This window comes from Neopsephotus bourkii, unplaced genomic scaffold (assembly GCF_033783945.1).
Source record: "Neopsephotus bourkii isolate Nb327-2 ecotype Australia unplaced genomic scaffold, CSIRO-AGI_Nbou_v1 NB_318, whole genome shotgun sequence".
Lineage (NCBI taxonomy): Eukaryota > Metazoa > Chordata > Aves > Psittaciformes > Psittacidae > Neopsephotus > Neopsephotus bourkii.
The window spans coordinates 3,295,703-3,312,770 of record NW_026900826.1 but is presented as its reverse complement, the minus strand read 5'-3'; the positions used below and the strand labels follow the sequence as shown (position 1 = coordinate 3,312,770).

The following is a 17,068-nucleotide window of genomic DNA, read 5'->3' as shown; positions in this document are numbered from 1 at the left end:
TCTGCAAATGCTCAGCAATAGATTCATAATCCCCCAGTCATTAGAGGGCTGGCCCTTTCCAAGCTGACAGACCAATGCGTCTGTCAGAGGGGGAACATGACGTTCTCAAAAGGATTAGCAGAGAGATTTCTTTTTCAAAGGCTGTGATTTAATTTAGGACAATCATATATGGGCGAGGGAAGTGTTACAAATGCGGAATCTCAAAGGACATAAAAGACGTGGACAGCAGTGGAATTCCACCAGTGCTGAGACAATGCCATGCAAAACAAGAGCAGATACAGCATGAAGCATCCTCACTGCTGTTCACTGAGCTAAGCTGAGCTCTGCACAGCAGGAAGGGAACATCCAAAGCCTCAGACATAATCCTAAACTGATTAAATCTTGGTATATTTACTTTCTACAATGATGATGTGGTACAAATGTAAAACATGGGTTTAATGTATAAGGCCTGGGACAGAAATATTTCCCTGGCTGGGGAATTCACACAGGATACATACAGGAAGGATATTGTCCATAAAGCAGGTGATAATAAAAAGTGATGCTTGGACACTCTATCCTATATAATTTTTTATGAGAGTGGCCAAACTCAGGCTGAAACAAATTACAAGTGAGGAAATATATTCCTTGCAGTGGCAGCAAAGAAGGACATGGTTCAGTCCTGGTTCTCTGGAGACATAACCCTAATGCTTTAAAGATTTTATGTTCTGACATGAAGGGTTGAGAGGCTCATCCCCATGAGCAGGGGCTTACACAGCTTTGCTGGGAGGACATAGCAGTGGCTACCTGCATGTGTTGTGGAGTTTGCCCCCCTTGCAGATGGCTGCCTTACAGCCAGCTGGGGCCTGCCTGCAAGGTGTGTCTGGAGGCAGGCTCCAGCACTGACCATTCACACTCGCAGTGTTCCAAGCCAGATCTGCAGAAGCTTAGATAGTGTCTAACGTGCTCTGCCCAGCGCCTGGGGCCACTCTGCATGGGGGTAGTTTCTTGAGTGCAGCATTAAGGCAGTTTAGACATATCCAGATTAATCCAGTGCACTGTGAGCTGGCTGTGTAGAAGGAACATGCACTCAGAGAAATGTGCCCAGTGTGTATTGGGCAGAGGGCCTTTGTCTGACCTTGGGCCTCAGGCTCTTCAGGTAGAGAAAGAAATCCAACACTGAGCAAGCCATCCTCCAGATCTGTTCACAGAGAAAGAAGTGGAGCAGAAAGATCTTCACCATTAGCAGACCCCATAAAGAGAGCAGAACAGGATCTGTTAGCTCCTGCTCCCTTCTGAGGAGCAAACCACTTTGAACAGGGCAGTTTAAAGGACATGGAGAGTTAGCCTGTACCTCCAAAGCCTCCTCCTTCTCATGCCAGCACAAATGGCAGAGCTGGGATGGGTGGAGGAACAACTGTACCTCAGTGGATAGAGCAGAAATCATGTTGCCTGTACTGGGGTGGCTCCAGGGGAGAGTCAGCCAACCCAAGGCACACTTTTGGATACACTTCATGGAGCAGAGTGGTGATGCCTCTCTTTGTAAGTGGAGCATATAGAATGGTGAGCCACTGAGGTCTGGTCTTGGAGTCAGCAGTGCTCTTGCATCCTTGGGCAATCCTTTCCACCTTTCATCCTTTCGGAGTCCAGTGTTCCTGTTCCCAGTGGCATGCTCACCAAGTGGCCCCCAGATTTAAAATAACCATCTGGTTTGTGTCTCGCTTTCCACATCTGCAAAGTGGAAAAGGTGATTTGAGATCTACTGCTGTGAATTAACTGGTACAGATGAGGTATTTATTATTACTGTTACTACCATGTCAAGTACAGTGTACAAATCTGAATGCATTTCTTCAGGATTTAGAGTGCAATAGATATTGGAGGGCTCTCAGAAATCAAGTTTGGGTGAAATAACAGATGACTTGAAGTTAGTGTTATTTAATGTATTACTATATTACTGTACTGTGCCTTATGAAACAGCCCAAGAAAATCCTATTATCTATCAAACCAATGTAATTAAAAAATTCCAGCCTAAATATAGTTGGAGTTTGACCACTTGAGATGCTGCTGGCCAGCTTAAGGCTTGCACCACCACGCTGTAATAAATTGGGTCAGGTTACATACATTGGTAGTCTTTCAAAGCCATTTCACAAGTGTCACCACAACTCACTGATTTTACATGTGAACAACAATCAAATTTTATCTCTACCCTAGATATTGAATGAAGGGGTTTTAGGTACAGGTCACTGAATTTGATCAACAGCTGTTCTGTAAGGGAAGAGATCAAATCACACACAACACAGTAATTGAGTCCAGATGTTTGTCTAAAAGACAAGCTCCAGCTCAAGCAGGAATTAATTACGTGAAGTCTTACAAGCTGTGTTATAAGGAAAACAGATGAGAAGATCACAACAGCCCCTCTGGTTTTTCATTAAAAGAATATAACAAACAGTTTAAAGGAACTGACCACATTTTGGCTGCAAATAGTTCAGTGAACTCAAACTTGCTGTTGTGTGCCTCAGTCAGTGATTTACTGGTGCAGCTTGCTGATGGTAACCTCAGCTCAGGCAGTGCTGGAAAAGCACCAAACCTCTACACTGCATTTACCATGCAGCAGTTCTGAACCAGACTGTCACTGTTCAAAGGGAAGGAAGAGCCAGGAAATGCATTGTTTTGGGATCCACAGGACCACTGGCTCTTAGAGGCACCCCTCAAGACTGGAGCAAAATTTTTTATAGATATGGTGTATTCCATAGGTGGGTTATAGTGTATTCCATACATGGGTTCTGGTGCATCCCATACATGTGTTATAGTGTATTCCATACATGGGTTCTGGTGCATCCCATACATGAGTTATAGTGTATTCCATACATGGGTTCTGGTGCATCCCATACATGTGTTATGGTGTATTCCATACATGGGTTCTGGCGCATCCCATACATGTGTTATAGTGTATTCCATAGATGGGTTCTGGTGCATCCCATACATGAGTTATAGTGTACCCCATACATGGGTTATAGTATATTCCATACATGGGTTATGGTGCCTCCCAAAAAGGCATAGCTCAGATCTGTGAAGGGTATTGAATACTTTTTCAATTCTGTGGTTTGGGCAGAATGAAGAACTATCTGGAACATGCACTGTACATGAGACTGCAATGTGATGCAGTTTGCTTTGCTGTGGTCGTAACGAGACTCTTATTCCTATACATATAAGCATTCTGTGTGTACATCTGCATTTAATATATTTACCAGGTGTATTTTTGCTGAGTGTCTCATGAATGAAGGTGACCTGTATATTTTCTTAGATGGAGACTGATCATGTTTCTAATTTTTCAATTGCAAATTCTATGCATGAGGCAAAAGGAAGAAAGAAGCATGAAACCACAGCCAAGGAGAAGGACCTTGACTCTAGCCAAACTCTGCACTCATGGCAAAGAGCTTAGATTGTTACATTTCTAACAGAGACTAATATGAAGTGAATTTGTCAGCAGATACAAAGGAACTGCAAATGGAAAAGTCAGCATGGGAGGGGTTTTTCGCATTCGTATCAACTGAGAAACAGTTTTAACAAATGCATTTTAAGGTGTGGCAGGAAAATCTGAGTGAAAAACTTGCAGTTTATCAGAAAACTAACACCCTAAAGTTAACTTTCACTCTTTGTTGATAGCATACATTTCCCTTCCCAGTATTTGTATAATCAAGTAACTCATTCAAGCCCTGATCCTACAGACCAAGATTAAACCCCAGAAGAGGGGGTTTAATCTCTGTTAAGAATTAAATCCACATTTCTCTATCTGATGTCTGAATCAGCCCTGTTTGCAGTGCAGCTTCAACCCCAACACCAAAACAACAGATTCATCTGCAGCTTGAGCCAGCACAGTACAAAGAAACAGGTCTCAAAACGATTCAGTCCAGCTTCCTGACACTTCTGGTACTGGACAAGTGAGCCAGGGATTCACACCCTGTTGCCTCTGCACACTTCAAGGCAGAAGGAAAACTGTTGAATAAATGGAGCTATTTCTTTCCCATTTCTATCTGAGTGTTTAGCAAAAGCTTTGGGAACTTATAGCTGAATATCCCATTTCATAAGGAGTTTGAGGCATGGAGGCTCTAAGGAGATAATTGCAGCTTTGGAACATCTCTATGCTCTCTGCACATGATTGTGGACATAGGTGAGTTCCTGAGCAGCCCAAGGTAACCCTTCAGTCCCTGATATCAGTCTGAGTTTTCTGCTCTTAAGTCTTGCTACAGATGCCTGAGGTGTTTGACAGGGTTTGGGGTGAAGCTGAAAGTACTGTGTTTCCTGGTTGCGCTTTCTTTTTTCCATAAGAAAATAAGTCTCTGCTGCACATCTGCTTCTTAACAAGGCAATAACTTATTTTCCTGCCAACATGTCATGAAATTTAAAGACATTTTAATCACAGAAATAGCTCTTGTGCTGCTAGTGACTCATCACTTAGTGCTCAGAACCAAAGGCCTCTGTTCAGCTAAAGCACAGTGCCCAGTGAAGGCAATCTGATAAATTAGATTATAGACATACCCCTGATTATAGGGGGCATATTCAAATAATATTATATATTATATGTTATATATTATACAATTTCAACCAATAGTTAACTTCAGTGTAGGATAAAAACATGAATATAAATTGAATTGTCAAAACTAATTAAAATAAGAGCAGAAGAACATCAAAATAGTCTCAGAGGCCAGCACCCTCTACTCCAGAGTTGGCTCCCTGGAGTGACATGTCTTGGTTCCTGGCGAGGGGCAGCTGGCTTCTGCGTACAGGACCTATTGGGCTGGTTCAGTTTGCAAACGGTGTGCAGGAGAAGCAAACCGTGCTCTTTAGGGCTGGCTGCCGACATGTGTGCGCAAAGCTGTCCATCCCATCTCCCAGGCTGTCAGTCTGTGCATCCACTTGTAGTGGGTGCACATCAACTGCTTTGAGATGTGCGCAGGGCAGGGGCTGCGGCTGTTTGGAGTAGCGCAGTGCGTTTTCATGGTTTCCATATAGTGGGGGCACAGGGCGGGGTGAGGCTGAGGGTGCATCATGCCAAAGGCGAGGGAGAATAAACGTGGTCTAGGATGCAGGTTAGATGGGGCATCACCCACAGGCTTGACACAAAAAGACATGTAAAGGGGTGCGGGAGAGCAGCTGAGCGAGGGTGACTGCTCGGGTACGGGCAGGAGGGAAGCTGTTGAGAGGTGCTGGCTGCGACTGGCAGTGCTGCCGCTGCCCGCGGACCCCGCGGCGGCTGTGGGCGGCTGCCGGACTACGAGTCCCAGCGTGCCCGGCAGGACAGGGCCCGCGGTGCGCAGCCGCCGCGCCGGGCACCCACCTGCAGCCGCCGGCGCCGGGCTCGGGGCCGGAGGGGCGCGCAGGCGGCGGGCGGTGCTGCGCTCGGGCGCGGAGGGGAGCGCAGGCAGCTGCCGGCGAGGACCGGCCCCACGGCAGGGTAAGGCGGCGGGATGGGGACGGGACCGGGAGGGCCCCGCGGCATCGCTTGCGGGCCCCGGGCGGCAGGAGGCTCCGCGGGGCTCCGCGCGCTGCGGTGCGAAGCGGGAGGGGCGGCTGCGTGCGGCGGAGCATCCCCTGCGCGGAGCATCCCCTGCGCGGGGCGGCTCGGCCCCAGCCCAGTGCGTCCCGGCGGCAGAGCCGCTGGGCATCATCCTCGGTGTGTGAGAAGCGGCGGGGCTCGCACTGGCGGCCGCGGCGCGGCCGGGGCTCCCACGGTGTGCGGAGCGCCCTTCCCTTCTGCCTATTGTTTTTAATAGCGCGTTTTCCCAGGGAAGGCGGCTGTATTCACTTGGATGCGCTCGCATCCTGTATGTCAGGCGTTAAATGACAGAAATCAGATGCAGCAGTTTAATAAAATACGGGAGGAAGGTATTTTCGTAGATGAAGATGAGCTTTGCCGGAGCTCTCACGCCTTCTGTACGTCAGGAATACAGCAGGATGGATGGCGGGCGGGTGAGCAGGCGGATACGCTCCGCTGCCGTGGAGCAGGTCAGAATAAATGTATCAGTGACAAGTTCAGGCACAGGATGCGGATTTAGTAACATTTAGTAACGTTTCCAATCTCTTGGTGAGCAAAATGTGTCCCCCAGACCTGCACATTGTCATCAGGTATCACACATGCTCTATTTTGTTGTCTGATTACAAAATTACCAGGGTAGCCTTCTGCTAGTTGAAGGGGGTTTGCTTCGATGGAAGCTTTGGGCGAATTTATTTTACTAGAGTAAAAATCCACAGCTGATCAATGAGAAACACGAAGGGAAATCTGAGGACTATAACACTTAAAAATAAATAAGACCTGATTATATTCATGTAACCACGCTGCGCATAGGAGTAACATAACGTAAAACCCCACATTGTAACATCATTACTGATGAAACAAGTCCAGAAATGTATCAGTATCAAACAGCAATTTAGAGATAATTTGAAGAGGTGATGATATTTTTATACCATGAATAATACACTCTGTAGATCTATGCTTCTGAAAATGTTTAGTAGAGGAAGTCTTCAGTAAGTTCTTGAGTTGTGTATTTGTAGTAAATCAGTGCAGTCTTTCGATTTCTTATCATATGAAAGCTTTTCCTTAACTGATTATTCTCAGAAATTGTCCTTGAACTTCTTCTGTTCTGCCCTCCAGTTCTGGAGGTAGGAACATGTAATGGGAAAGAAACTCCCGGGACCAATTGGCCTAATACTGCAGGCATTGCGTCCTCAAGTGCCTTTCAAGGGATACAGTTATTAGGGAAATAAACTCAAACCTGGGGCTGTACGGAGGTATCTTGCTGAAGTATACTAATGATATTACAGTCTTTTCCATGTTATTCTGCACCCATTTGCTATCTAACAGACTGTCTTTGCTGTGGTGCTGTGTGCTGTGCAGCTCTTAACTGTGTAACTTACATTCCACTAGATATATTTAAGTTTTTATCACTGTGTAAAAAGTGAAGAAGGCCACATGAATCATTTAGTGACTTTGCCAACCCGAGTTCCATATCCATCATTTCTCCCATCCACCTGGCTTGGGTGGATTTGTCTGAATTTAGCCAGTAGCTTCTGTCATCTTGACAATCCAAGTAATTTTGTTCAGAATGGCATGCTTTTCTCTCTTGCTGCTTAACTTTTCTTCCTTTCCCAATTTATTATTGTTTCCAGTATTTTACAACTTCTGACCAGCAATGTTTATGCATTTCTGCTGTTATTAATCTGCTGTAGGGTTTTTTTTTGTAGCATTCCTAAATTATTGAATCTCATAGTTTGGTGTCTTCTTGTGACTGAGTATTCCTTTAACAGAGTCTGTGGTAGCTGAGCAGGAACTGGCGTTGGGGGGCATGGAGCAGCGTCCTGTAACCACATGTATTTGCACATGGTAGTTTAACATTGGGGTGAATGCATATGTTCTGTTAATTGGCCATTAACAGAATTAACAACTGCAATTAAGTAGCAATTAGCAAGTGCAGCAGTGGCTCTGTTTAACAGTGAAACTTGGTCATCACTACTTGGTGACACAGAAATCTGTAAACTTATTTTTTCTATCCTTCTTTACTGGAGTTATTTCAAGGAGGAGCTGAAGGCCCAGCTGCTGGTCTAAAGCAGGGAAATCTGAGAACAGCAGTGACAAAAAGGTAGCACTCTGTGTGCTGCCTGTTGGCAGCAAAGGTGGAACACTCTTTTGTTAATGTTACCCAGTGTCCTTTTTCCTATTGATGTTTCCAATGAAAAACAGACCTAGGGTTGTCTTTTCCAGGGCTGGTCTGATCTATTTCTCTATGAAAATAGAAAGTCTGTTTCCAGTGACATTTCCTTCTCCTATTTATTGTTTCAGCTATGAGGATGGACACATCACAGATGGTTTCTGGCCCTGGTTTACAGCTGAAATGCAAAAAAAATATAGGTAGTTATGATGTCTCCGTACATCAAAAGGAGAAAAAAAAGCTTACAAAAGGTGCAAAAATAGGGTTTTTTAAGAAGTTGCCCTACTGTGATTGTTATTAAGGATCATAGTTCTGCAATCAGTAGCATATGCTCTTAGCCTTTGGAGCTCTTTGTGCTATGTTTTCACTTGGCATATATAATTCACTTAAAAGATGCACTGAAATGAACAAGATTGTCCATGGAATAAGGGACCCATGGCCAAAGGAATAGTGGTCCAACACTTGATACTTGGAAGATGATTCAATTCGTTGTCATGCCACAGACTTTTTGTTTGATCTCAAACAAGGCATTTCCCCTGACAGGATGGTGAAGTGGAGAGGCTCTAGTGTGGCTGATGGTGTGTAAGGCACTGCAACAATCAGTTCCATTCTTTACACAACACAAAATCTGGGAAACTGAACAGGATGAAGACACCATCTTGTAAATGTCACAGCTAATTCTGTAATGTGCATGATGTCAGAACTTATTTATCCGTGTTCATCTGGGGACCACAGACCCATGGCCTGCTGTATCACAAGACTGGGAGCATGCATGCTCTGGGGTGGTGCTCGCTCTTGTCCAAGGTCAGTCAGCACCTCTCTACTGCAGAATCAAACCTGCACGGTCTGGTGGTTATTAAAAGAGGTTAAAATATCACGGGTGCCCCACAGAAAATGATGGGGCTGTTTTCTTCCAGTGGTACAGCTCAGCACTGGGTATTTCTGTTCATGTCAGAGCTGAATCTTACAGATGACGATTTGTGGGTGGATCTGCCATTTCATAGCCCATTTTCTGTATAAAAAGACTGCTCTCAAGGATTTTCAGCCCAGCACTTCACACCAGCCTCAGTTTCAGACAGTAGCTGTGTTATGTTTTTATTTTAGAAATGCTAATTAACCTTGCATGGATTTTCAAAGAATCACTGAAGTTCTAAAGATGGAGGAAACCTCCCTTCCAGTTCCACAAGGTTACCAGTTGCAATGAGCAGCAACAGACGATGGTTGCTTCATTGGTTTAGAACTAAACTTTACCCCTCTAAAAGTGAGGGGAGTTTCTCCCTGCAGGAGACACAACAGATGGGCAGGTCTTTTCAGTTTTTTCCATTTCCCATACTTGGATGCCTCACTGGAGTGTCAGAATGCCATACAGAACACCACTAACATCTGTAACACTTAGGTTTGTTCTGTTATCCTCTTCCTGCAAGTAGGAACTGAGGGATTTAAACATAGCTTTCTTTGAGTAAGACTGGTTTAAATTATCATATGGTCACTGTATAGTCATAATTTTTGTATGGAAACAATTCTAGTGATTATGATTTATACATATGATAATACCCAGAAACAGGTTATAATTCATCAGGCATTGTGAAGAGATCTACTTTCTTCCCAGGACTTAGTTTTATGTTTTGAATGAATATGCATAATATCCCTAATGTTATCTTAGAAACAACTAGAAATTAGTTATTATATAACTTCATTCTGCCCCAGTGGAAGAAGCATTAATGTTTCATCTTCAATCACCAGTGAAGAAGCTTTCATGTTATCTGAATCAAAGGTCACTCATCCCTTTATATCTGCTATAATAGCAGTACATTCATATGGATAATTTTGCAATACACATGATGGTTATTTCCTTACAAAGGGCACGACTGAACTCCCATTGAAGTGAATTAATGTTTTGCATTTTATTTGCATAGGAGTCGTCAGTCCCTCAGTAAAGAAGCCAACTGTCATGTAAACTACAGAGTGGTGTGAGCATTACCAAGGCTCAGAAGGGCTCATCAAATTATGAAGTTTCTGATTGCTAATGATAGTCCTAAAGGTTCAGGCCTAGTCTAGTGTTAGGACAACATATCTGTTAAGTATCTAACAGTGCCTATATGGGACTGTTGCTAGGAACAGAACATGAAATCATCCCACATTAGCCGTGGAGAAAAACAGCGTTTTAAATATACATGTTTTTTTTAGGGATTCTTTGCTACAGTATGACAAAAGATGACAAACGAGGCTTGGGAAGAGAAGAGGTTTGGCCACATCATTACTTGCCCAGTGCCAGCCCTGAGCTCAGTGCCATGTGCACCTAACTGTGCTTTCCCCAGACACCCTCTCAAAGGACCCGGTTCTACAAATCCTTAAACAGGTTATTCGCTTTGATCCACCAAGTGATTGTGGTGTGTTCTGGATGGAAAGGGCTAGAAGAGGTGACCAAACCTGAGCAGTTCAGTGCTCCTTATGAATGAGTTCTTCAGAAGTTTTTTTGGGGGAAACAGGCGAAAAATTTGATAGATTCTAGAAGACAAAATGCTTTTCCACACACCTCTTCCATTTTCTACCTACATGAGTTTTTTTCGTGTGGTTACCGTATCTAGCCACATCAGGACCTGTAGCTAATACCATTTTCATTATACACAAATAAAATCAGTTTCACAATGCTTCACTGTACATTCCTATCATATTTTTGTGCTGTACTAGCCCCAGTATATTCCCTCTAGCTTTTCTGAGATTTATGAACCTCCTAGTCTAAAACTAAGGGAAATTCTGAACCACAAAACATCATCTCTAGGTATACATTTCCATATGTTTATAGTCAGAAAGAACATATTGGTCTTGGTTTTTAAGTATAAAAATGAAAAAGAAATCTTATTTATAGATCAACTAATGAAGTATTTCCCTCTTTTTTATTAAGCTTGAGCTTTCAACAGCCCAGCCTTATTTTTCATAGCAGTTCCTGGACAGCAGAGGTTCCCTGGCTGGCACTGGATTAACTGTATTGATGGGAGCACTCCCTTGGCTGGATGGCATGGGACAACCACCCTCCTTCTACTGAGCATCTGCTTGTGTTGCACAAGCACTATGCTTAATCATAATGACCCCAATCCCATTTATCTGGTCCAGTATCAAGTTAACTTGGGATTTATTCCACCCGTTTCTTGTTTTCATGTTTATCTACTCAAGAATATTGAAAGAAAGGGAAGAATTTTTCCATATAGATTAGTTTCACAACTGTTTTTCAAAGCACAAATATCCACCATTGTGGATACAGAGATAGTTTGAAATAGATTGTGTATCAGGATTTTCTTTCTGAGCATCAGTTGCTGTGATTTGGAAAAGTGAGAACAACTCAAATCTGATCATGAAAAAAGATCTTTTTTTTTTTTTCTATAAAGATGCAAAGAACTCTCATGGATTATTTTCCATTCAGCACATGTCATTTTACATCATAAATGCACATTGCCATGCAGCTTCATTCTTACCTTGTACACACTATTGAAAGCTAGAAATCCACATCATCTGTATCACAGGATTCTCATCACTACAGGACCCCAGAGACATTGTGTTTTCCTAGGTATATAGCCTGTGTTTTTGACAGTGTGAGTGACCTTATGTGCCTTTGTAGCTCCTGGTCCATGGAAGATTCTACAGTTGAGGTTGTTCCAACACTTCTGAAGCAATCCAAGCAAATGCAAGTGGGACCTCTCTGACATCTAACATTAATTCAGCAGAGGACTGATTCCCTCTCAGGAAGAAGTATCTGTATCAGCAGTAGAAAATTCCAACAGTATTATGGTATCAGCAGAAACTACAGCCTAGCTACTCTAGAAAACCCTATCAGTAGTGTATAAGGATTATAACCAAGAAGTACTTATGGAACACAGAAAAGTATACAAGAGTTACATCACAGCAAGTGTTGACTACATAGAATAATACTGATTTTATGCAGGCTGGTTAATGACATGCTTTTTTTTTCTCCTGATGTTGACAGGCATGGGTGAAAAAGCTGTCCCAAATAAAACAGGAGTATATATTTCTTTCTTTAGAAGGTATCAAAGGTAAAAATATAGCAACGGATTCTTTGAAGCTCACTGAGAAATATCTGTGCTCCACAAAGATTTAAAAGCAGCACCTGGTTAGCAGAGATGGTACCCCTTACAGTGCCTGCACTATGTATCAGCATAGATTTCACCTGCTGGGCATCTAACAGCATGCTTTGCTGTTTGGCAGTGGGTGTTGGAGTCCCTAGTAAAACTGTACTGCTTCTAAACTAAATGGAAAAAGCCAAATGGGGTTTGTGTTTCTTCAGTCCTTACTCTTATTGTTCACTTTTCCCAGTGAGTTTAAAGTGGATCTCCACAGTCATACCCATGGTCCCTCATTCTGCTTCCCTCAGTGTTCCTAACGCATTGTAGCATATTGTCTCTGTGATTACATTGCCTATCTTTCTGCTGTTTGACACTGATCTGCTTTTGTACGCTCAAAATTGCACTAGCTAGGAGGTGTTGGTTAGTTGGGATTGCTTTTTAACAGATGAAAGTTTTCATACAGTAACCATAACAAAGAAAATCAAGTGGATATAATCTGTAAAAAGTAAACAGTATGCACACACTCAGAAAAGTCAAACCACAATCAGAAGCAGCACAGACAGCATATGGTCTTGTTTATATATACAAAATTAACAGTACGAAATCCAATTAGGAATGTGGAGATTATAATCATCACATTAGACAGCAATTTCCAAAGTATGGGAACTCAAGGCTTAAGCATTTCCTTCCCAGACTGAATGATGCTGAATTGTCACATTTGTCTCATTCCCTTGGCTTCCCATAATGTGACTGTGGTGAAAGGTCAATAGAAAGCACAAAGCTAGGACATGAACTACAGGCACTTCACCAGAGCTTTCAGTAGCCTCTACAGCAGGGCGCAAGCTCCATGAAAGCCTTACTACTTACAGGGATTGTGGACAAATAAATTCCCTAAGCAGTGTCTTCTGCTTTTTTCAGTCACAGGAGAGTAGGATTCAGTTGTGAAAGGGAAAATATCAAGGGAATTTCTGCTGCAAATATATGTGTGCAAGAAAAACGTGGTTTCAAGCCCTTCCATGCACTGCTGGTCTAACAGGGGCTATCCAACATAGTGCTTTATGCCATGAGAGAAGTTAGACTGATACATCCTTAATACCTGGGTTTATATTTCTCTTTGGGTGTCCCTGCTGCACATGGTCAAATACCTTCTCTTCCTAATAATTAAAAGGAAACAGTTATGATATTGAAAACTGTCACCTGTTGAAAAGTGTCCTCTGGCACATTTCCCTCTGGCTAAGCACAGAGGTAGTTCACAAAGAAATCAGAAATGTCTGGTGCACACCACTCATGTTCTGCAGTAATTACCTATTAGCACCTGGATTCAATTTTGCAGACCTTTCCACAGAAGCCATTACACACATGATCTTGCCGTTCCCAGTAAAACAACTCTTAGCTGTGTTTCTGGATGTGAATCGTTCAGTGCCATACAGCCAAGGGAAAGGTACTGGCATCAGGCATCCTGCACAATAGAAGTGCTGAACCTCAGCCAGGGAAACCTTCGTGTACTCTTACTAGTTACTTTTCCAACACTATTTAATTAACCTAACCTTGTGATTACATTTCCTTCTTTTCCAGGGATGAGATTAAACTCTAATAAAATAACCATTTAAATTGTTAAAGACTTTTAAAAAGCTCTAATCCCCTCAAAGAAAGTTCCCAGCCCATTTAATGACTGCTGGCTGAAATGTTACATTTCAATGAGTTTATGCAAAGAAACTTAGAGAAGGCACCTGGTGCCTTAGTACAGCAATGTATTGCAGCTGAATATGTTTTTACAGTTTAAACAAATATACTTATCTCTTTTAAATAAAATGCTTTCATTATTTAACAAGTAGTTTTGATAACAAATTCGATCAATTAAACATATGTAGAACTAGTGTTCTCTTTAAGCACTAGGTACTGAAAACCATTAGCTCTTTTGGACTTTTTTGTTGCCAAAATCTCTTTCAAACGTATCACATATGATAGGACCTTATAATAAAATAAAAGATAATAAAAGATAATATAAAAAATTTTCACAATGGCTGTAACTTTGTGAAACATCAGATGCTGACTAACTTCCTAAAATTTACTCACAATTTAAAGAACAGTTGAATTCTACCACGATGTTGGGAATGGCTTGACAATGATAGCATGCTATGAAAACAGGCAAATAGAGCAGTAATAAGGTAGAAAATGAGAGTGTATAGGGGAAATAATGCTTTTTCTTGGAATAGGATGTTCAAGTGTTTCAAGTCAAGACTTATCATGTCTTGCAGTATTCATAGAATTCCAGGTCTTTGAAGTTTGTAATTCTACTGATTATTCTTGTCCCTTTCTACAGATTGCTGATTTCTAGTCTTTTTGATAAATAGCAAAATTAGATATGTTTTAATATTTAGTATTCTAATAGTGAAACCCTACATAAATGCAACATCTTCATTTAGATTTGGACTAGAAGAAAAATAAATATCTGGCTTCTAGCACATACAAATAATAACAGGACCCACATGGATGTTTTTTACTTTATGACAATTACGGACCTGGCCAAAGGAAATCAGAGTCTGGGTTCAGACATAAGGCAGCTGTAGGTGCCAGCTGGCTGTTTCCCATATCAACCATAGCTTTGAAATTTGTGAATGCAAAAAATCAACTGTAAAACTGCACAGCTGGCTGTGCAATTTGGAGAGCTCTGGTCCTGGAGTGGGAAACAGGGCCGACTTGGGAGGGCCTGGAGCACAGCAAAAGTCCCCAGCAAATGCTGTTCCTGATCACAGATTAATTCTCTTTCACTCCATCTATTTACAGGCAGATTCTGGTTCTAGAATTGGTTCTGGACAGGAAAAAAAAGGGGGACTAAAGACAGAGTTCTTCATAATGACAGATGGTATCATAGTGACTGTTGTGGCCATGCAAATGTCACTTTCTTCTTACTGATCCCTTGGGATCATCTAACAAGGAACCAAGTTCATGTTTTCAAACTTAAAGATTCTGTGAAATACTAAGTCCATGTTTTTTCATGACCATGTTTTGCAGGTGCCCCATGGAGCAGACTAATCTACAGATGATTTTTCTAAGTATATCCTTACTGCAAGAGTTATTTTGATGATGAGTATTATCACATGTTGTAGACAAACATTTTGAAATAAGACTATCAAGCAGCATACTTTACAGCTGCTTAGGTAACCAGTATGTACCAAAAAGCCATCCAAGACAATGTAGGCCTGCTTTCAGCCATCAGCAAAGCTGGGATAAGATAGAATACCACAAGGCATATCATTTTGTATCTTGTTTGTCAGCTTTGGACTCTTCTCTGTGAATCTACAAGCAGATTCTGCTGTTTCTAAGCAAATGAAATAAAACAGATTTATCTCTATGGAAAAGGATGAGTTCCTAATGTTTTTTCTTATCTGTTTCAAAGCTTCTCTTTGCTGCTGCACCCCTGAGGTTCCCAAATGTACCATACTCCTCCCTGCTGTTTCTTGGCTACTGCTACACAGGCAGCCCCAGCACTTCCCACAATCCCTTCACTTAGCCAGGACATCTTGTTGCTTTGTTTTCATTAATCAAGTGTAAATGTGACTCTCAGCATGTGGGCTTTTTAGGACTCTATCAGCTAAATAGAGATACTCATAATGCTTTATTGTTAACAGTGAGTGAAGCGGCAAGAAGCTCAGTACTCCTGGATGGTTGAAATCTTGGCAAGCAGCGTCAGTCAAGCAGTGCAGCAGGAGCCATGTCTCTGCCCTTCCGAAAAGAGTTGGAGAAATACAAGAATATCAATGAAGATGAAATACTCAGCAAACTCTCAGAGGATGAACTGAAACAGCTAGAGCATGTTCTTGATGACCTTGATCCTGAGGTTAGTGATGGTGGCCAGGGGATTCATTGTTCAAAAGCTGCCTTTTATAAATGTCACATACTACAGCATTTTATATTTGTATTCTGTTACACTAGAGGCAGTGGATCCTAAAGTAGTAGCAGCTCAGCTAGGGACATTTCAGGTTTATTCCTGCTGTGATGTGCGACTTGCTTTTGTACAAGTCACTGTGCCCTTTCTCTATCCCTTGTCTATTTAGACATGAGCTTGTCTGCAATCTAAATCTTTAATCATGTTTGTACACCGCAGCATGATGAAAAGCTTTTTATGGCTGTTATTTGTGAGCACAGCAACAAACTAACATAACGTGTTTTTGTGCAGATCAGATCTTTTGAACTTCTGAAATCTGTCGATGGTGTCATTCAGCACAGATAGTTCTAGCTGAAGGGAATATATTTAGGCATGATTAAGAAAAATAAGGCTCAGCTGCACAAATGTCATTTTCCAGAGAGCAAGGATAATATGGATATTTGAAGACACTCTCACAAAGAATTTAAAGATCTCTGCCGTAGGAGCTACTTGGTCCCTCAATAATGAGGTTACAGTCACAAGCGTGCTGGATGGGAATTCTGACTACCTACCCCAAAACCAAACTGTAGGAGTTTGAAAAGGAGTTCACTCTGGAAACAAAATACATTTGAAGAAACACAATCAAATTATAACTCCTAATTGTGTAGTACAAATTTACCTGGAAATTAAGGGTTGGCTTTACTGTTCTCTCCCTCTATTGTGTCACTTCCCTCACTATTAACACTTCTACAGTGCTTTTTCTGGTATTTTCAAGTAACTGGCATCTCAAATGGAGACACAGAACATTAAAACAACCAACCAACCAACCAACCAAAACAGCCCATGGTGCATTTGTAGTCAGGCTACGTATGTGCAGTAAATGTGTAGCGCCCTGGGCACATTTGTGCATGCATAGATAAAGTGTCTAGTGACTTGAGTTCACTGGATGCACTCAGAATACACCAGATATTTGCCATCGATCAGATTTACTGGCCAACAGCAAGTGTTTCTGCAGTACTCAGGGGCATCTGCAACATGTTGGCTTTACTGCACATGTACTGCAACATCCACAAACCTGTACTCCTTTCTGGGATTTCCTGGACTGAAATTTGGGAGCCTTACACATCTTCCTATATTAAGGGGTGCAGATACAGTAACAGGGTCACACAGTTGCATGTTTAAAGCAGGGCTTCATCTCTTTACTTCCTGCATACTTTAAATAGTTAAAGTCCACATCATTCACCAGTTACTTTCTGTGTATGCCATTCATTTCTGAAGCCCAAGAGACATCTGCATTAGCATGAAAGGAATTTTTTAAAAGATGAAAAGAGGGAGGAAAAAAAAAAATAGAGAGGGAAAAGAGTAAATGAAGAGAAGGAAATGTACAGAAATTTTATCCTGGTCTGTTTACCTGGATTTCAAACTCTGTGGTTATGTGT

At 42.0% G+C, this 17,068-nt stretch overlaps 1 protein-coding gene across 1 annotated transcript in view; it reads left to right on the top strand.

Annotated features, from left to right (window-relative positions):
• The first annotated feature begins 5,300 nt into the window (after positions 1 to 5,300).
• LOC133209059 (tropomodulin-2) overlaps positions 5,301 to 17,068 on the top strand; it is a 34,594-nt gene continuing 22,826 nt past the window's right edge. The window contains exons 1-2 of the mRNA XM_061347403.1: positions 5,301 to 5,431; positions 15,394 to 15,602. Of these exons, the coding sequence (XP_061203387.1) occupies positions 15,477 to 15,602 (126 nt within the window). The 5' untranslated portion in view covers positions 5,301 to 5,431; positions 15,394 to 15,476. The remainder of the gene's footprint in view (positions 5,432 to 15,393; positions 15,603 to 17,068) is intronic.